Genomic DNA, 21,296 nt, shown 5'->3' with positions numbered 1-21,296 from the left:
AATAAAGAGCAACATTAAACAAACTTGGAGCACAATTTCACGAATATTGGGATCAAAGAAATCTTTAAATAACAAACCGACTCTCTTGTCTAATAACGATGGTCAGCTTTCAGCCTCTGATTCTGCTATAGAGTTCAATAGGTTCTTCTCTTCCATTGGTTCATCCCTTGCAAATGATATTCCATCTTCCAGTACTGACATTAAGGACTATCTTACAGGTAACTATCCACAGTCTCTGTACCTAAAGCCTATTAACTCCACTGACGTCAATGAGATAATCCTTTCCCTTAAAACCAAGTCTGGTGCCCTTGAGGAGATACCAACTTTAATTTACAAAAAAGCCTCCAGATCTTTAGCCCCTGCTATTGCTTTGCTCTTCAACAAGTCACTTGAACTCCAAACCTTTCCAGATATTCTAAAAAAAGCGAGAGTAACGCCTGTCCACAAATGTGGTGACCCCACAGATGTTAACAACTACAGACCTATATCAATCCTGCCAAACTTGTCAAAAAATTTTGAAAAACTTATATACAAGCAGCTTTACTCATATCTAGCCAAACTCAATATACTTAGCCCTTCCCAATATGGCTTCAGACCCAAAAAAAAGCACTAACGATGCACTTATTAGTATGCTTAACTCGATTCATACAGCTCTTGATAAAAAGGAGTTCCCTGTTGGGTTATTTGTGAACCTGCGTAAAGCTTTTGATACTGCCAACCACCATAACCTTCTTCTTAAATTACATCATTATGGAGTCAGAGGACACTCCCTACAATACCTCGAGTCCTACCTTACTGACAGGCTCCAATATGTTTCTGTGAATAATACAATTTCTCCCACCCTACCCATCAACATTGGTGTTCCTCAGGGCAGCATACTTGGCCCTCTCCTCTTTCTCATCTACATTAATGACCTTCCAAATGCCTCCCAACACCTCAAACCAATTCTATTTGCTGACGACACAACCTTCATTTACTCCAGTCCTGACCCTCTTGCTCTAAATGCCACAGTAAATACTGAGCTAAATAAAGTCCATCTTTGGCTAACTGCCAACAAACTCACCCTTAACATTGACAAAACCTTCTATATTCTGTTTGGCAATAAATCCTCTAGTCTTATAAATCTCAAAATAAACAATACCCAAATTTGTAACAAATTAGATGGCAAATTCCTTGGCATTCTCATTGACCACAAGCTGAATTTCCAGGGACACATTCTAAATATATCAAAAAAAGTTTCAAAAACTGTGGGCATTCTTTCTAAGATCAGATATTATGTACCACGCCCTGCCCTGGTGACTCTCTATTACTCCCTTATCTATCCTTATCTCAACTATGGTATTTGTGCTTGGGGTTCTACTACCCAAAATCACTTACGTCCTCTAATTACCCAACACAAAGCCGCTATTAGAACAATATCCAACTCTGGCCCCAGACATCACTCGGTACCCCTACTCAAATCTCTTAACATGTTAGATATTAAGTCACTGCACATTCTCTCATGTGTATTATACATATATAAAACGCTAAACTATAATGCCAATCCTGATCTTAAAAGCTTCATAGAAGGTTGTAACAGAACCCATGAGCACCACACCAGAAATAAATACAGTTTTGATATTCCTAGACTACGTCTTAATCAAACTAGAAATGCTCTGCAAATCAAGGGGCCCAGAATGTGGAATGACCTTCCCAACCATGTTAAAGACTGTACCTCTCTCAACCAGTTTAAGATAAAAACTAAACACTACCTAATAAATTCCCTGTAATCTACCTCACTCCTCTATTGTCAACCCATGTCTGTTATTTTCTTTTTTTTTTTTAATCAACACTGTTTGTCAACCTATTGTATTTGTGCTGCTTTTTCAGTCATGTTCCCCCTTTTTTTTATCTTTATTTGTATTTGTTCTCAACACCTTTTATTTTTTATGCTCAATTAGTATTAAGTTCTAGATATTAATGTTTTTCTTGCCCGAAACACATTGCGTAATAGTGGCTTTAGGCATTGTATGTACTAGCTCTATCTATATATCAATCCTTTAATGTAACATCACTTGAATGTATATACCTTACCTGAATAAACATCTGAATCTGAATCTGAATCTGTAAAATCTCTTTATGTATGTACCTTACCTAAATAAAAATTATTATTATTATTAAGCAGCGTCTGAAAATAAAGCTGGGCCGGCCACCAAGGGACCATAAGGACTACTCTCATGGAAATGGGCTCCAACTGAGCCAGAACCCGAAGCAACAGCTGGACCAGGAGAAGAGGAACAGGTACCCCCACCTCGTCCAGTCCTGCCGAAAGGCATCCACCATGAACGCCTCGCAGGCGGGTAAGGGTGCCACATAGAATGGGCAATGCCCAGACAACGCCGACCCCAAAGGTCAAACACCTAAGAGAAAACCTGTGGTTCCGGCAAAGAAACGCCAGAGAACAGACTGAATGGAGCCGAATGGTAGAGCACCGAGTGACCCAAACCCTCCGAAGCACAAACCAGACAGCCACGAACTCCCGAACCGTGCTGTTAGCCTGACGGACGGACAGACCCTACCATTCCCGGCCGACCTGGTGAGCACTGGTTATAAAGCCCCAGCCGAGAGATGACCCGTCCACCCCAAAGAGGAAACTGGTGACGCAGCACCAACACAAGATCCCGGGAGGAACAAACCCAACGATTGCAAGAGAGGCAGAAGGGGAGTCTCCGAAGGAACCAAACAGATGCCGAAGCCAAACCCGACCCTGCGGGCAGACCAGCACGTCGAAGGTCAGACTCACGCACAACTTCTCGACCAACCGCCGAGCAACCCTGGACCCCCTCATGAACAGCCGAAGGCGGGACCACAGCCGCAGCACCACTTTTGGAGGGAAAGACAAGGAGCGGCCCAAGAGCCCTAAACAAGACCCAGCCAGGTCTGAACCCGGGACGGAAACATATGGAACGGCCTCCAGATCACCAGGAAACCAAACCCGGTGATCTGGAAAGAACCACACCCCTGGCGAACAGACAAGCGGACCAACTGGGAGCCCACACCAGCCAGTCATCGAGGTAGGCCAGACACCGAATCCCAAGCAGACTCAGACAGGGCACCAAGATCCGGTAAAGATGCATAAATACACCAAGTGCCAATTACAAAATAGGGAAGGCAACAAAAGCAGTAAGCCTGAAGCCCCACCGCCAACTGTGCCAGTCCCGGTAAACTGGAGAGGAACATGCCAAGAATTGATCTGGAGGTCTAGGGCCACCATCCAGGCACCCGGCCCCAACAGAAGCCAGACAGGAGACAACAGTCCTCCGATGAGGGCAAAGAATCCAGGGCGCAGACTGAAGAAGTCCAGAAGAACCGCAGATTCGACAGGCCCATGTCTGCATTGAGCAGACGAGGACCCCAGAAGGATGGGGCGGATCGACCACGTCCCATGCACCCACGAAGATGACATGATGAAGCGCAGGGAAAAAAGCTTACCACGCCAGCCCTGAACCTCCCAAAGGGGAAGAAGCCGTCCACCGCCGCCACCAGAGGCCGGAAGACAACCAAAAGCGCCCCCTAACTGCAGGACCATGCGAGAGTCAGCAGAGCAAGCTGCTCTCCCAGCGCCCCGTCAACAGAGAAGGGAACAGAGCCCCTTCCGAAAGAAAAAGTATACATACACATATATACATATATTATGTATATACACATATACATATACACACAAGGTATGTTACACACACGTGCATATGCACATACACATGTGCACACACACACAGTGTACATATGTACATGCACATGTGTACACACACACATACACGTGAAAAGCAAATTACAAGCCGCCGACCAGTGGGCAGAGAGCATCACACCGGCCAGGCGAAGAAGGCACAAAACTGCATCAAAAGGCCTACCTCGACAACAAAACTCCAAAGTCCCAGCACGACCACAACACGTGCCAAGACCCAAAAAGATCAGTCTGCAAGCTAGGAAGACCCCGGAACCCTAGAAGGCAGAACCGGGTCACACACGAGGAAACAAAGCCTCCTGAACCCGCAAAGGGGGCCAAGAGGAAGAAACCTCCAGAACAAAACCAAAGAACCCAAAGGAACCCGGAATCAAACCAGGGGGAGCCCAAACTAGCGGAGATACACCACAGAAAGGCAAAGCACAGCCCCCGACAGAACCCCCAGGGAAACGGTCAAAACAGACCAAAAACCGAGGGACAAGGTGTGGGAGCAAGCGTAACAGACAGGGACACAGAGCCCAAACCCAAGGGCCCACACCCAAAACAGACAAAACGGAAAACCCAGTGTAAAATCAACACTCAAACATTCCCAGAGGAACAGGAAACGGGCAGAAAACACCAGAAAAGCAAAGAAACGACAACAGGAGCATAAAACCCTTGAAAAAGGTGAAAAACTCACCCAAGACGCTCGCTCGTACACCCAGGTGCATGTAAACAAACCGCAACGCCACCCTGGTGGCCACTCCGGAAAACCAGCAGAAGAAAATGGCCACCAGAACAGAGGGCTGTGATTGATGCAAAAGAAACAAAAACACGCCAGCAAAAGTGGGAAGGAAGCAGACTGGATGGGTGAAAAACTCCGCCCAGAAGCAGAAAACCCAGGCAGGGGCAAACAGCCCCAGAACTGCTAGCAGGCATCCCCTACAGCCCCGGGAACCCGCAACAGAGGCCCTGGGGCAGAGCCGTCCTCCAAGCCCTCCGCCCTTAAAGAAAAGCATGAGTCCATGGGAAAGGCAGCAAGAAATGGCCACTGGTAAGACCCAGAAGCCTTGGCAGGAGGAACAGACTCGAAAACCTCCGTCCCCAACCCGAACAGGGCAGCCCCCCAAAACCGCCCGAGTCTCGGCCCCAACTAAACCCCACCCCGACCCCAAAACTCACAGACGGTCCAGAGCCGGGAACAGGGAGGAAAAGTGGCGAACAGCACCTAACCAAAACGGGGCGGCCCTGGGGCATCCGAGTGGGAAAACCAACCTAGCTTGGGGGGCCTCGTAGCCTGGTGAATAGCGCGCAGGACTCGTAATTCTGTGGCGCGGGTTCGATTCCCGCACGAGGCAGAAACAAATGGGCAAAAGTTTCTTTCACCCTGAATGCCCCTGTTACCTAGCAGTAAAATAGGTACCTGGGTGTTAGTCAGCTGTCACGGGCTGCTTCCTGGGGGTGGAGGCCTGGTCGAGGACCGGGCCGCGGGGACACTAAAAGCCCCGAAATCATCTCAAGATAACCTTAAGATAGCGTGTTGCAGCAACCTAACCTAGCTTGCAACACGGATGCCACCTGCACTCTGAACAGTAATAACATCAGGAGAGTACTGGAGAACAAGCAAAGAATATCTCTCGCAAGGCTCCGAGTCAAGGTGTCAGTGACCCAACAGTCAGCATGACGCAGGTAAAAGTGGCGACTATCACCCGGAGATAAGGGAACAGCAACCAACGAACCCGTACAAGATGGGTTGGAACCCAGAAGACACATTCAATGGTCCACCGAGCCCCGACAGGGGTTTCCAGGGCCCGAAGGGTAACAACTACGGGAAGCCCGGGCAAGGTGTTGCTAACCGGTTAAAACCCAAAACTAACAAGGGGTAGAGGACAACACTGAAAACCCTTGCGACATATACAATCACGGGAGCCTAGCAGAGCCACAAAACACTACCAGTGGAACTATAGCCACACTGGGCAGACCCCCACCAGGCAAATGAAAATAAAAACAAAAGAAAAACCCCACAAAAGTACGCTGTCAACCAGAGGCAACAGGAACCGGTTGCCGCATAGGTGGCAGGTTGCGCAACACCTTGATGCCCTAACCAGCACAATACCAGTCCCTACCCAGGGCCAAACAAGGGCCCCAAGCCCCAGCTGGCCCCAAGGGCGAGGCAAATGCCGAGCAGCAAGAACCTCTACGGGAATGATTCCTGAACGCCCGAAGGAAGATAACCCTGTCAAGCAGGGGCAGTACTCACAGGGCGCTTAGGGAAGGAAGCCCCTAAGCGCATACAGGCCCGGTACTGATGAGGAACACCTGGCCACCGCACAACACAACAAATGGCAGTGAACACCATGAAAGGCAAATACTGCCTAGGAAACTGAGGCCAGAGAAGCGTCTAGCCCGGTTGACATTAGTTAATGAACTGATGCTAGGCAGCCGGCGTGGTGAGATCTGGGGCTCCCTCCTCCCCCTCTCGGGGCGGGCAGGGCTGCGCAGAAGATCGGTGCAGCAGTAAAGTGTGATGTTTGCTTGTTTGCTTTTTCCTTGGGATTGTAGGGAGTTTCTACCTCTCTGTTCGGTTTTCTGTTTTAGTTTTTTACCATGAGGGTTTGTTTTGTTATGCCTACCTTTCTGGGTGCCTAACCCCGGTCGATGGCAGATTAGGAAAACCCCAACCACAAGTGGGTTTTCCAGGGTCATTGCTCCCTGAAACCTCTCTGAAGGGTCCAGGTTCTGGCACTGGTCCCTGGTAGGTCTGAACTCCTTAGCTAATGTCCCGGTCTAATAACATACATTAGCCCGATAAGCTCCAGGGAGCCATAGGGGCTCCCACAGAAAAGTGCTATATACCTAGCACTTTTGTATGATCTGTGAGTGGTAGTAGAGATGGGGTAACCTGGATGATGCTCTTTCCCAGAAGCTTCCAGAAGTAATATACAGCACTTCACAAACTCTATGTCACTCTAGGTCTTTTTACTTCTACTTTTAGTGGCAATTTAAGTTACTTTCATTAGACAACAACTAAAACATTAATTTGTTAAATATTAATTTCAGAAGTGCTTAAAATACTGTGCAATAGATGCTTAAACAGTGTATTAATTATCAACTCTTGGTATTTTTTTTTTTTTTTTTTTGAATTTGAATACAAGTACACTATTGTATAAGTATACATATAACTTACATCCAAGTGTTCCTGAGTAAGACGTTTGAAGCTATCTTGTCCATCTTTTAATCTTTCATAGATAATAGAATCAGCACCTTTGCAATATAAACGTATCTTCCCATCTTTTTTTAATATTACAGACATGCGCTTCCGAACATTGTTGAAGTCCAGAATGCATAACAATTCATAAGTTTCTGGTATGTCCTTAGCCTGGAAAATAGATAGAAATAAATTAAAATGAATGAGAAATCAAACCAAGCAATTTTGGGCTAGTCTATGAGAAGAACTTGGAGTAAATTATATTATTCGTTGATCTTAAATAACAGTGAATTTTGAAATAGAATTATTATGGAAATGTTTTATAACAAGTAATAACTGATGAGGTTAATGTAAATAATTTGAAAATACTGTATACAAAATTGTTTAATAAGATTTTCTGAGGGAAATGCCTTGTAATTACCTAAGTGTACTTACAGGATGAGACCTATGATCGTGGTGTCCAATCTTCCAGCACTCTTTGTCATATAACGCTTTGAAACTATTTACGGTTTTGGGCTCCACCACTTTCTCATCTAACTTGTTCCAACCGTCTACCATCTGTTTGCGAAAGTGAATTTTCTTATACTTCTTCGGCAGCTTTGTTTAGTTAATTTAAATCTATGAACTCTCTTTCTTGAAGTTCCAGGTCTTGGAAACTGTTCCCTATCAATTTTATTGATTCCCGCTACTATTCTGTACTTAGTGATCATATTACCTCTTTCTTCCTTCTTCTAGTTTTAGCATATTTAGTGTTTCTAACCTCTCCTTGTAGCTCTTGTCCTTCAGTTCTGGGAGCCATTTAGTTGCATGTCTTTGCAACTTTTCCAGTTTGTTGATGTGATTCATAAGATATGGGCCCCATGAAACCGCTGCATATTCCGGCTTCGGTCTAACAAAAGTCGTGAACAATTTCTTTAGTATTTCACCATCCATGTATTTAAAAGCAATTCTGAAATTATAAAATGTAGCATAGGCTATCTAGAACCGCCTCAAAATCTCTTTATCAAAATTCTTTAAAGATTTCTCACAATTTATAGGTTGTGTGGGATCTATATTCTCCTATTACACATTCTATTACATGGGATTTATTCACATTAAATTCTATTTGCCAAGTGGTGCTCCATACACTTATTTTGTCTACGTCTTCTTGAAGGGCATGACAATCATCTAAGTTTCTTATTTTCCCTATTATTTTAGCATCATCAGCAAACATGTTCATATAATTCCGCATTCCATCTGGTAGATCAGAGGAAGGGAGAACCATGCTAGAAGGGAAAGTTAGAGGTGTGGACTTCCTTCCATGATTTAAGGAAGTACGCTGCTCTTGCTGCTGTCTTTGGTAAGATATCTTAGATCGACATTCAGGTGTGGGAGTTTTGCATGTCGAACAGGGTTCTGGCTGCCAGGTATCTCGTGAATGTCCTGGGCCCTCTCTAGCCTTGAATTGTGTTGGAGAGTGTCGCAGCCGTCAGTCTTTGACTTGACACCTGTGGTGCTGCCGCCTCTCGGAAAAGGCCCTTTTTTACTTATCTGTGGGTAGTTAGCTTCAGGGAGCCGATGGAGCTCCCCACAGAAAACAAGAATTGAATGCAATGAAACACCATTTTTTGGGTGAGCCCCAGAGGCTCCCTGACACCCTCCCTCCCTCCCTCCGGTCGGTGGTCTGCATCGTTCAAGAACTGGAGTGGTTGACTGCCAGCTCCCCCTCCCTCCTTCCCTCCCTTTCAGGGGAGGCAGTAGTGTTAACAAGCAGGAGTGCTAGCTGGGTGAAGTGTTGCTTGTGTTCTTTCTGGAGTCGTTCTATTGCTATATTCAGACAGAAGTTACAATTTTCACCAGATTGTGGTCTGTTTTGTTTCACCTATCTTTCTGGGTGCCCTTCCCAGTCATTGGCAATTATGACATACTGTAAAGTAAAGTGCTCTTAGGCCATTGCTCCCTCCGCCTCTGAGGGGACCAGGTTCTAGCTTGTGGTTCTCGGTAGGCATAAGGACTCCTGTGACTGATGACCCCAAACCAATATATCGCATATCAGTTTGGATAACTTCAGGATGCCTCTGAGGCTATCCCAGAAAATGGCATTTCATTACATTCAACACTGGGTATTTTCATACCCGCAGTCCATGGGTTAAATTCCATTTTGTGTGTCATTTGAATTTCTCCTCTGTATTATGAGATTACTTTTATCTCTTTCCATTATTTAACCACTGTCCTGTGCCAATCGAGACAACACCTTTTTAATATTTCGTACCCATTCAAAACACGCACATGGTAGGTTGACTACAAAATGGACTCTTGGGACCTCCAGTGAGAGGCAGTCATCTAGGGAAAAAATCCCAGAATGCCTTAGGGCTGCTGGCTGGCTTACCAAGTGAGCAACCATGGGTGGCGCACATGCCTCTGGCTCCCAAACACTTGTCCGACGTGGTGTTCAAAGATCGCTCTCTGTCGGTGAAATTCAGACCTTATTGTTTGAAGAACATAAGGGTTATGATATTGATGAAGTTAGGCACAATAAGGACCTAACACAAGGGTTGGATGCAGGTGATACAGAACAGATGAGGACGATATAGCGAGCGAGCGTGTCCAGTAATAGCCGAGTGCCACCCTTGCTCACCCGTGTTATCTCCAATTTTTATAGATGATACATAGATGAATAATTTTCTGGGTTCGGTGATGATGCATCTGATACAAGTAGCATAGGTGAGCAGTGTTAGCGGCTTCCATTGTGGTGTTTTCCATAGATCTTTTCCAGAATAGCTGAATCTCTTCCAGAATAGCCGAATCTCTTACAGAATGTCTGACTCTCTTCCAGATTACCTTACAAAGCGACCTTTTCAAGACAACCTTACAAATTGATCTTTTCCTATAATCTTTTCACGCCTATCTTACATTTTACAAGCTTGGCTACATACCAACTACATGTACTAAAGCCAAGGGTGTACGTGAGTGCATTATTTGCAAGCACACAGAACGAAGAAACAGGAAGCAAAAATCTGTTTGTACCTGGTGCATCAAGAGTTTAGTCGCGCTGTGTACCATGGACTGCTTCATTAATTATCACTCAATTTTGAAGTACTAAGTAATTACCTAAGTATAATTACCTAAGTGTAGTTACAGGATGAGAGCTACACTCCTGGTGTCCCATCTTCCCAGCACTCTTTGTCATATAAAGCTTTGAAATTACTGACAGTTTTGGCCTCCACCACCTTCTCACCTAACTTGTTTCAACCATGTACCAATCTCTTTAAAAAAAAGTGAATTTTCTTATATTTCTCCGGCAGCTTTGTTTCGTTAGTTTAAATCTATGACCTCTTGTTCTTGAAGTTCCAGGTCTCAGGAATTCTTCCCAATCAATTTTATCAATACCTGTTACTATTTTGTGTGTAGTGATCATATCACCTCTTTTTCTTCTATCTTCTAGTTTTGGCATATGTAATGCCTCTAACCTCTCCTCGTAGCTCTTGCCCTTCAGTTCTAGGAGCCACTTAGTAGCATGTCTTTGCACCTTTTCCAGTTTGTTGATGTGCTTCTTAAGATATGGGCACCCTACAACCGCTGTATATTCCAGCTTTGGTCTAACAAAAGTTGAGATTAATTTTTTTAGTATTTCTCCATCCATGTATTTAAAAGCAATTCTGAAGTTAGAAAGTGTAGCATAGGCTCCTCGCACAATGTTCTTAATGTGGTCCTCAGGTGACAGTTTTCTATCTAGAACCACCCCTTTCTTTGTCAGACTTCTTTAAAGATTTCTCACATAATTTATAGATTGTGTGGGGCCTATGTTCTCCAATTCCACATTCCATAACATGGCATTTATTTACATTAAATTTCATTTGCCAAGTGATACTCCATATATTTATTTTGTCCAGGTCTTCTTGAAGGGTATGACAATCATCTAAGTTACTTATCTTCCCTATTATCTTAACATCATCAGCAAACATGTTCATATAATTCTGTATTTCATCTGTTGAATTGTTTATGTAGACAATGAACATTAACGGTGCAAGAACCCTGTGGTACTCCGCTTGTGACATTTCTCCAGTTCAATATACTTCCTCTTATTACTGCCCTCATTTTTCTATCAGTCAGAAAAATTGTTCATCCATGTTAGCAGCTTACCTGTCACCCCTCCAATGTATTGTGTAATACAGTATTACAGTATAAATAATGAGTGAAACTGTACATATTGTAGTTTTAGTGAATTTTGAACAAGTAATATTGCACCAATAAACATTCATTGTGGTCATTACTGACACATGTATCACAGTTCCATGGAACATTATGAAAGTTCTACAGTATATATATTGTAAAGGACACAAATATGCATCATATACAATAAAAAAAAATGCATTGGAAATACATAGAACAAATAATTGAAAATATATTTGTGGCAATTCGCAGTGCTTGAATGGCCCTCGTGACCACCTCTGGGAGCTTCACTCAGGGGCGCATAACAAACACGACCTCTTCTCCATGTCCCCACAGCCAAAGTAAGTGGAATGTTTCAGTTTATTTTACATTTACATCTTCAGGGAAGGGAATTTATCAAATTTTACTTTGTAAAATTTTGCAAAGATAAAATATTTTGCAAACACTTGATTTTCGGCACACAGGGGAAATGTCACAATAAACGAAGCTCATCACAGTGGTTAAACAGCTTCCCTTTACTTTGCATTATTTGCATCCCCCTACCCTTACAATATATAAATGAATGAATACACACACACCACAAGCATAGCTCTCATCCTGCACTTTGGTAATTACACACCATTGTACAGATTACTTTTACTACCAACATCAAGAGGTATACTCACGATAATAGTAATACTATTTGGTGTGCGAGACTTGAAAACAAAGCCAAAATTTCTTGCAGCAGACACTAAGGCACCTTCGTCAGGGGACTGTGCTTGATACTCTAATTTCCCTGTAATGAAGTGAGCAGTCATAACACTGGATCTACTGTACACATTTAACACATATAGGTAAAAGTCATTAAAAAAATTTAACTTTATAAATCTTTTGTTGAATGAGACTCAGCTCAGTGTTGTTAATAATGTAGCAAATGAATTGGAATAGGTTGCAAAAAATTACAAGCTGAGGTTGTACATCAAACCTGCAGCATACGTCCAAGAATCTGAAGGGATTATATAGCTGGCCAAGACTGCGGTATTATGTATCTGTGGTAGCACAAAATCCTTAGTATCTCTAGGAAAATATGTTAGGCTTTTACCGAGCACTGACATCGCCACAGTACATAATATGCTTTCAATGTTGATTTAATTTAAAGATGTTACACAGGTTCAAACTACTCTAAAGAGCATGGAAAGCTATAAGCTTGCCATAATATTGTCCAGCATATACAAAAGTCAAGTGATGAATGTAATAAAATACTCTATTCTAGGGTGGATTTCTCGGCAGCTTCCCAAGTCCCGGGAAAAATGCACAATACTTATGAAGCCCACTGTAGCTTAGTAGGATCCAGGACTAGAGTCTGAATCACTATGAGACAAAGCGGGAAGCCTGAGGATAATAAGGTTTACTAACAAACAGGTAAAAATCCATCAGAAAGGTTAGGTGCAACAAAAGAAGCATCAGCTTGAAGGAAAATAGTAACCCTCATGTAAATAAGGCAAATCATTGTCAAATGGATACTACCCTTAACTGTAATATGCCCAGCCACTACCAGATGGCAACCAATGTCACCTGGGGCCCTGGTCAGCCATGCACCTTATTCATGAGCCATCAGAACAGAATTCTAAAATACCTATGAGGAAGAGAGAACAGGGTGGAAATGTACAGCTATTGAGAGAAAAGGGCACATCATTATACTGTATTCACCACTTTATTTCTGGAAGGGGCCCCTTCAGTAGATCCATGACCTTATTCCCAATGGCACCTCAGCAGAGGAGGATGGCTTACTAAAAAGAAAAACCAAAGAGCAAGAGCAGGAAAGCCAGAATAGGCTGACTCATGGGAAAAGACAGCATAAAGAATAAAGAAAAGCATAAGACAGCATAAAAAAAAAAGAGAAGGCCTCAGGGTAAAGGAGCAACAACAATGTGCCAAATGGTCAAGGGCAACAGAAATGTGGGGAAAGAATCTCAACCAAATTAATTGGCCCAAAGAAAATATTTAAAAGGACTCCACAAGCAGTACACTGGCTGAGTCTCAGCTGATGCAAGGAAACAAATTGCCCTAAGACAGTTGGTCTAGCTGCCAACTCCAAAAGCAGGAAATGAGGCTGCCAGCCCAAAGGATTAGAACCCCAACCAAGAGAGAAATAATGTCCTTTGGCTAACAGTAGCTGGAAAACCAAACAACCCGAGTCCATGGGAGGGCATTAGGAACCCACACCCTAAAATAACTTGGCATCAGGACCAGAAACCCAGGTCCCACAGACTCGGGAACCAGCCAGTAAACAAGAGGGCTAAAAACCCTGGCCTAGGGCAATCATCATGGGACTGAGGTCCAGGACCAAAGGCCAGAAAGCCATGGAAATGGACCCTGGAGAAATAATACATACCACATACAAAACATGCAACTGAAACTGAAGTCATGGTTAGAGAAAATCCCTGGGACCAGATCAAAAAGACAAAACCATTCAATGTAAAGAGACAAAGCCAGGAAACCTCCAAGCACCTATACCACTATCTGTTGATGGAGGGGGTGCAACACAGTTTTCCACAGACAACACTAGCTTGACTTAGTTACTTTGTTTCCCATTTTTCTTTAAGCAGTTGCTTGTTTTGGATAAATCTTTGATCCTCAGGTTCCCTTCATCTCATAGAGTGAGCTAGACTCTCATCCTGATAGATCATTGTGAGTCTCAGAAGCCTGGTGCATGTTCTAAAGGCTTGGCTATACAAGTGCTTAATTTTGGGGACTACCAAGGAGGCACTCCCTGAAATTAATAGGTTTGGTTAAAAATTCTGAACAATAAGTTCCGAAACTAATTTTATGGCATGAATATAAAGGATTCCAAATGTAAAATGCATTGTTTAGATACATGCCTAATGTCTATGAATTCATCCCCTCATAAGGTGTTGCATAATTACAGAGGAGCCTTGATTAACGAATTTAACCCTTAAACTGCGCAACGCGCCTGCAGGCTCACGTCTGGTTTGCGCAATGCGCCTCCGAGTATTTGTATTTTTCACGTTCCATTCAAAACTCCCGCGGCTACATGGGGTTCACATCAGCTTCCTCAGGGCTCTTGTAAACAGACGCCATCTTTAAAAAAAATCGTGGTCCACATTCCCGGGTGTGGGAGCCTCAGTAGTGTGTGAGCAACCAAGGCTGGCGCTCTCAGCATGAGCGCACAGCACTGCTGTTCAGCATGTGCGCACAGCACTGCTGTTCAGCATGTGACCACAGCATCGCCTAATAATGTCAAAATATATATATAACTTGTATTATTTAGCTATGATAGTGTTATATTAGAGCCTGAGTGTGATAATGACTGGGTACAATGTTCAAATATCAGTGATTCAATGCTGTTCACGATGTTCACAGCGCTAGCCACAGCACCACAGCATTATTTCGTTCATCTAGGAATCTTCAAATGATTTCTTAGGTTCCTTTTCAAAATAAACGTGTGGTTATCTTCTTGAGTTATCTTGAGGTGATTTCGGGGCTTTAGTGTCCCCGCGGCCCGGTCCTTGACCAGGCCTCCACCCCCAGGAAGCAGCCCGTGACAGCTGACTAACACCCAGGTACCTATTTACTGCTAGGTAACAGGGGCATTCAGGGTGAAAGAAACTTTGCCCATTTGTTTCTGCCTCGTGCGGGAATCGAACCCGCGCCACAGAATTACGAGTCCTGCGCGCTATCCACCAGGCTACGAGGCCCCTTCACCAGGCTACGAGGCCCCTATCTACGGTCAATTATTCATTTACAGGAATTAGTGACCAGGATTGTGATAATAGCAGGATTGTGGTTATAATTAGCGTTGTGCGTGGTATTGTGGAAGGAGGAATTTTGATGAGGGAGGGAGGGCGAGAATTGAGGTAGCCTCATTGTGTGTGTGTGGCTGCCACTCTTGTTTTGCTCACCATACTAGCTTAGTAGTTTGCTATGGGCAACACATATGTACATGGGTATATATGGTGTGTGTGTGTATATAGTGTAAGAACAGCAACAGGAGAATGTTGAGAGGAGCTATTTTGGTGAGGGAGGTGACGTAATTGTAGCGTCGTCTGCTGTGTGATTTTTCATGCAGTGTATGGTGGCCACTGTACTGTTTGGACACAATACTGGCTTACTTGCATAGCTCTGGTAAATAAAACATGTAGATAGGTATATAGAACATGTGTAATAAGAACTATAGCAATATGGTGGGAGGAGCAATGTTGGCGAGTAAGATGTTGGAGTGAGGGAGACTGGCTGGGTGTGGCTGCTCTCACTCGAGGTGTTCTGAATGTGTTCATGGCCAAATGCTCCTCTTGGCCCATACGAGGCAGCTGCTATTGGCCCATACGCGGCAGCTGCTATTGGCCCATACGGGGCAGCTGCTATTGGCCCATACGGGGCAGCTGCTATTGGCCCATACGAGGCAGCTGTTATTGGCCCATACGGGGCAGCTGCTATTGGCCCATACGGGGCAGCTGCTATTGGCCCATACGGGGCAGCTGCTATTGGCCCATACGAGGCAGCTGCTATTGGCCCATACGAGGCAGCTGCTATTGGCCCATACGAGGCAGCTGTTATTGGCCCAAACGGGGCAGCTGCTATTGGCCCATACGGGCAGCTGCTATTGGTCCATACGAGGCAGCTGTTATTGGCCCATACGGGGCAGCTGCTATTGGTCCATACGGGCAGCTGTTATTGGCCCATACGAGGCAGCTGCTATTGGTCCATACGAGGCAGCTGCTATTGGTCCATACGAGGCAGCTGTTATTGGCCCATACGAGGCAGCTGCTATTGGCCCATACGAGGCAGCTGCTATTGGCCCATACGAGGCAGCTGCTATTGGCCCATACGGGGCAGCTGCTATTGGCCCATACGGGGCAGCTGCTATTGGCCCATACGAGGCAGCTGTTATTGGCCCATACGAGGCAGCTGTTATTGGACCATACGAGGCAGCTGCTATTGGCCCATACGAGGCAGCTGTTATTGGCCCATACGAAGCAGCTGCTACGCGATGTTCTGAATGTGTTGATGGTAAATGTATATAGTGTGTGACAGTGTATAGTGAGTACATATGTTGTAAATATACATAAATGAACATGAAACATTGGTGTGAATAACTGTATGATGGGAGGGGCAAAGTTGGCGAATACAATGTTGGAGAAGTGAGGGAGGGCTGGCTGGGTGTGGCAGCTCTCACTCGCGGTGTTCTGAACGTGTTGATGGTGAATGTATATAGTGTGTGGCAGTGTATAGTGTGTAAATAAATTGTATATATACACAAATTAGCATGATACATAGTAAATATGTGCTGCATATGTGTACACAAGTTTCATGCACGTAACACAGTGTCTACGGACAGTACGGATGTTCTACTGCGATATTATAGTGTACGTGTTCATTATACATTGGATTGGCACATAAAAACAATGAAAATGTATTTGGAAAGGTGCGCAAAAAATGAACGAAAATAAATTCGCGGCAACTCGCGCACCCCGCCCCGAGCGCCCCACCGCCCCCGAGAGCTTATGGCACAGGCGCACGGGGAATGATGACGTCACGCCAAAACTTCCGGACCCCATATCAGCCAAAGTAAGTACAATTTCGACTTTTTTTTTACATACCCATACTGAGGGAAGGGTTTTTGACACTTTAAAAAGAAAAAAGAATTTTTTCCAGAGAATTTATTTCCTGCGCACTGCGGGGGTGTCACATTTGGAGGCAACGCAGTTAAGGGGTTAATCCGTTCCGGCACCGAGCTCGTCATGTGAATCGCTCATCTTTCGAAACAAATTTCCTCATTTAAATTAATGGAAATACTGTAAAATTAATCCGTTCCACCATTGAAAAACATCAATATTAAATTTTTTAAATAATGGAGCAGCCTACCTGATATACACTGAATGAACCTTTTTGACATTTTTCTTTCTTTCAATTTTTTTTTTATTTTTTTTTATTTTTTTTTTACTTTTTATTTTTCATAGAAAATGGAGCAGCCTGACATACCCTGAATGAACTTTTTGACATTTGTTCTTTTTTTCAAAATTTTTAATTTTTTTTTATTAAAAAAAAATTCAATGCTTTGCAACATTACAGCAGTTACCCCTTTATATCCCAGCATCATTAGCATATTTAAAAAAAATAATTTATTTGTATCATCGGAGGTGTCTTAGAATTTGCGAGAACCAGCAGGAACGTTAGGAAGCACCACATGGTTTTCTCATTAACCCTTAACATGCTCGGGGTTTAATATCCTGTCATCCCCACAGGCGCATGTCATTTTGAAAAAAAAAAAATTATTTTTTCTTCCTAACCTGTTAATTTGTGTTCACTGATCACGGGAAAAATAATAAAAAAATCGTAAGTGGCATATATTGCCTGCTATAGGGCGGGGAAGTCTGGCAAATTATAGGCGCTGACTCAGCGTGCGTCCCAGGCGGTCTGTTGCTCGCAAGCTGTCAGGCCGGAGTTGCCACAAAGAGATAATTACCGAATTATTTCAATGTCTCTGATTGATTTTTCATACTTTTTTTGCTGTAATATTATTCAATAGTGTGTAGTTTGATATATTTATATAATAAAATGAGTGAATCATCGCTGTACTCAAAAATATGGTGTGCATATTGTTGATTCAATTATGTTCATCAAACAGTGAACAAATACTTTGTTGGTTATTACATTATAAGCACAGGTTATATATAAGTATCTGCATGTTTTGTTCACTATAACGAACCACTAAGTAGCTATTATGAGTCAAAAAGTAACGAGGAGTGACCGCCGTTTACCAGCCAGCCACTCCCGCCCTCCCTCCAGTCATCTGACTCACCCACATTCTCCTCCCACAATAATGTTTTTGCTATAATTCACTATATACAGACGTTATATATATATATCTACATGTTTTGTTCACCATAACTGTACATCTAAGCTTGTATGGTGAGTAAAGGCACAAAGATGTGGCTACTCACACAGTCAGCTGATCGGCGGCCGCCCTCAAGGCCAGACGCACTAATATTTCTCCTCCAACAATACTGTGTGGTGTTATTACGCTATATATCTTATATACAGACGTTATATATAAGTATCTACATGTTTTGTTCACCATAACTGTACATCTAAGCTTGTATGGTGAGTAAAGGCACATAGATGTGGCTACTCACACAGTCAGCTGATCGGCGGCTGCCCTCAAGGCCAGACGCACTAATATTTCTCCTCCAACAATACTGTGTGGTGTTATTACGCTATATACACACATTATATATAAATATCTACCTGTTTTATTCACCATACTTGTACAAATAAACTGGTATGGTGCCCAAAGACCATTGTGGTAACCAGTAAACAACACCGTCGTCTGCACGGTGGCGTCGTGCAGACGACGCCACCGCTCTCACCAAAATGGCGGGTCCAAACCTTCTCTTGCTGTTTATACCCTCTATACACACGTTATATATAAGTATCTACATTTGTGTTCACCATAGCGAACCAATAAGCTGGTATGCTGAGTGCAGTCAATAAAAGGTGGCCACACACAGTCAGAAGACAACGCCACCACCCTCCCTCCCACAGCATTACTCCTCCCTCCATGGCGCACAGCGCTAAATATCACCACAATCCTGCTATTATCAGAACCCTGGTCAGTTTTATCAGTCAGGGGTCTTCTGTAATAATATCATCGCTACATAATAGCATGAACAAGTATAATTTGGCATTTTTAGGCGATGCTGTGGTCACAAGCTGAACATCAGTGCTGTTAGCTCATGCTGCGTGCATCAGGCTTGGTTGCTCACTCAATACTGAGGCCAATAACACCCGGGAGTTTGGCCCACGATTTTTAAAAAAAATGGCGTCTGTTTACAAGAGCCCTGATGAAGGTGTAGTGAACCCCGTGTATCCGCGGGCTGTTTAAATCTTGCGTAGTACTCCAACACATCACATGACGTGATGCGCAGTTGACTGGAACAACGTCCAGCACATCATATGACGTGATGCGCACTTTAAGGGTTAATGGAGCAGAAGCTCGTCAGTCGAGACATTTTCGGCGAGTGGCTCGCTCGTTACTCGAAATGCTCATAAATGGAGCTGCTTGTCACTCGAGGTTCCACTATATTTTCCAAAAATGGAATTATTAATAATGATAGGTGCAAGGAATGTTTTACAATACTGTACTTTAGAGAAACCATGTGAACAAAAACTCATTTAATTGATTGGCCTCAGAAAACAAATTCCTTGTGTACCAGAATTGCCAAGTGAACCACACACTGCAGGAATGGTTGTATTATAGCCTCAATGTCTTGTTTCCTCCCTACCTTTAGTTTCCCCATCAGGGGGTAACTACAGAAAAGTTTCTCAAGAATGGGGGGGAAGGAGGAGGATTTTGTCAAAAGGAAATTTTTTACTCTTTCAATGTCTCAAATCCTACCCTTTCCTCCCTCTCTTTTCTCCTGCTTTCATATATTGTTTCACTCTTCCCTTCCAGTATATTGCATTTTGCATTTATCATACACTCATTTCACTATGTTCATTCTTGTCATTAAATGTCACAGGCATTCTCCAGCATAATACACATAGCACTGGAAATTGATTATTTAGCTTAAGCCACAAAACATTTCAAACATATGAAAGAATTAAAATAATAAATGGCAAGAGAAAAAGCTATAGCCTCAAAAGTAACATTGTTTCAAGTCCATTGAATTAGTACATATATGCCATGACAAGCATAATAGCCTGAAGCACTTGACAGCATTTAAATGCAGAAAGGAAATTCTGAATAAAAATGAACTATGATATCCTGATTTGCATGTCTTCTATAGATGACACAAATTATTATTTGCCACAACATATTTACAAGCCTTCAAATTCCTTTCTATTTTATTATATTCTTATATATCATGTTAGGGATTGATAGTGGCTGCCTTTTATGTATAAAATTTAATATAAGATTTAACTTACCCTTCTTCTCTTCAGGCATAACAGTGTGACAAAGAGCAAGTAGTCGGAAGAAACCTTCACAGTTACGATCACTAGCATCTAGTGCATCCACCAAGCTCTGATCATAGAATTTGAAGTTTGCCTCATGATATGGATTGCGAGACAAATCCACTGGCCTTGATAACTGGAAGAAGATATTATTTATTACTATATATTCTCTTTTTTATGAGCAATTAGTTTTCTTCACTACAGGACTACCTAAAATAAATGAAATATACTCATAGTTGCAACAAACATGCAAAACACTCAATAGATGAAGTGTTAATCTAATAAAAATACTGAGTCCTCAACAAAATTAAATGAAAATCCTGAATTTCAGTATGAAATTTGTCAACTAATAAATTTTGTAAACAAATAATGTTACTGAAATAAAAATTATCAGTTATAAATTTAGTGGTTAAAACTTAAAATTATTATGATTAGTGTTCATGCACCGATATTACATGCAACACAAATACTTCAACATACAGAACAGATAACAAGTGCTTATCAACTACATATTTTGTTGAGCTTTTAAGATTATTTTACTAGTACAACATAATATACCCACTTCAAAAACTTTCAAATACTTAACCTAATTGTTTCCTATTATGACAGTTTATGAAACACAAAATTTCTTCATCTGCAATTAAAGATTATATACAAGAAATCATGATTTGTGAAGCATTGCAAACTAATACAAATAGGCCTACTCCATGTTTCTAATGTAGGTACATTTTCAGCAATGGTAATTTAAGAAAGATGCAATAAGCAATAGTTTCATCATCATAAAAGTGCTGAATTTTGTATACTGTGCACCCTTCCAAATCCTGATTTTCCTGTAGCGGACCTTTTTATACAATGGATCAAATGAAGTCTGGATCATCGTTTCATCATGTAAAAATAATTTTTAGTCACATTTTTCTATATTTTTTGCTAAACTTGCATTTTTATTTGTCAATATTATGCAAAATATAAATAATGCATATAAATTTCAAAAAATATTTTCCTAACCTAGCACTGTACTGTAAATTACACCAACAAGTTTTATTGTGTGACATTTTTTCCAAGGCAATCAGACTTATTCTGATGGCACCTGTACCTACCACGTGTTTTCCTTGTGTAAGAGCATGGTCTGACCTCTCGTTATTCACGCATCTTTCATTTGCTTCTCTTTTAAAATATTATCATCATTATAGAGTTTAATCCATGTTGTGAGGCAAGAGTAGTATTGCTACATCAGATAATATGACACTACCATGCAATGATTTCGGGGCTCAACATCCCTGT

At 42.6% G+C, this 21,296-nt stretch overlaps 1 protein-coding gene across 8 annotated transcripts in view; it reads right to left on the bottom strand.

The window, feature by feature from the left end:
- ATP8B (ATPase phospholipid transporting 8B) overlaps positions 1-21,296 on the bottom strand; it is a 405,277-nt gene that overhangs the window by 115,818 nt on the left and 268,163 nt on the right. For all 8 annotated transcript variants that reach the window (XM_069331137.1, XM_069331131.1, XM_069331133.1 and 5 more), the window contains 3 exons: positions 19,989-20,151; positions 11,726-11,835; positions 6,888-7,079 (listed from right to left, as the gene is read on the bottom strand). In XM_069331137.1, coding sequence (XP_069187238.1) covers positions 6,888-7,079; positions 11,726-11,835; positions 19,989-20,151 — 465 coding nt within the window. The remainder of the gene's footprint in view (positions 1-6,887; positions 7,080-11,725; positions 11,836-19,988; positions 20,152-21,296) is intronic.

The sequence above is a fragment of the Procambarus clarkii genome, chromosome 25, assembly GCF_040958095.1.
Source record: "Procambarus clarkii isolate CNS0578487 chromosome 25, FALCON_Pclarkii_2.0, whole genome shotgun sequence".
In the NCBI taxonomy this organism is placed as follows: Eukaryota; Metazoa; Arthropoda; class Malacostraca; order Decapoda; family Cambaridae; genus Procambarus; species Procambarus clarkii.
Note: the sequence above shows the minus strand (reverse complement) of the source record. Positions and strands in the feature narration are given on the sequence as shown.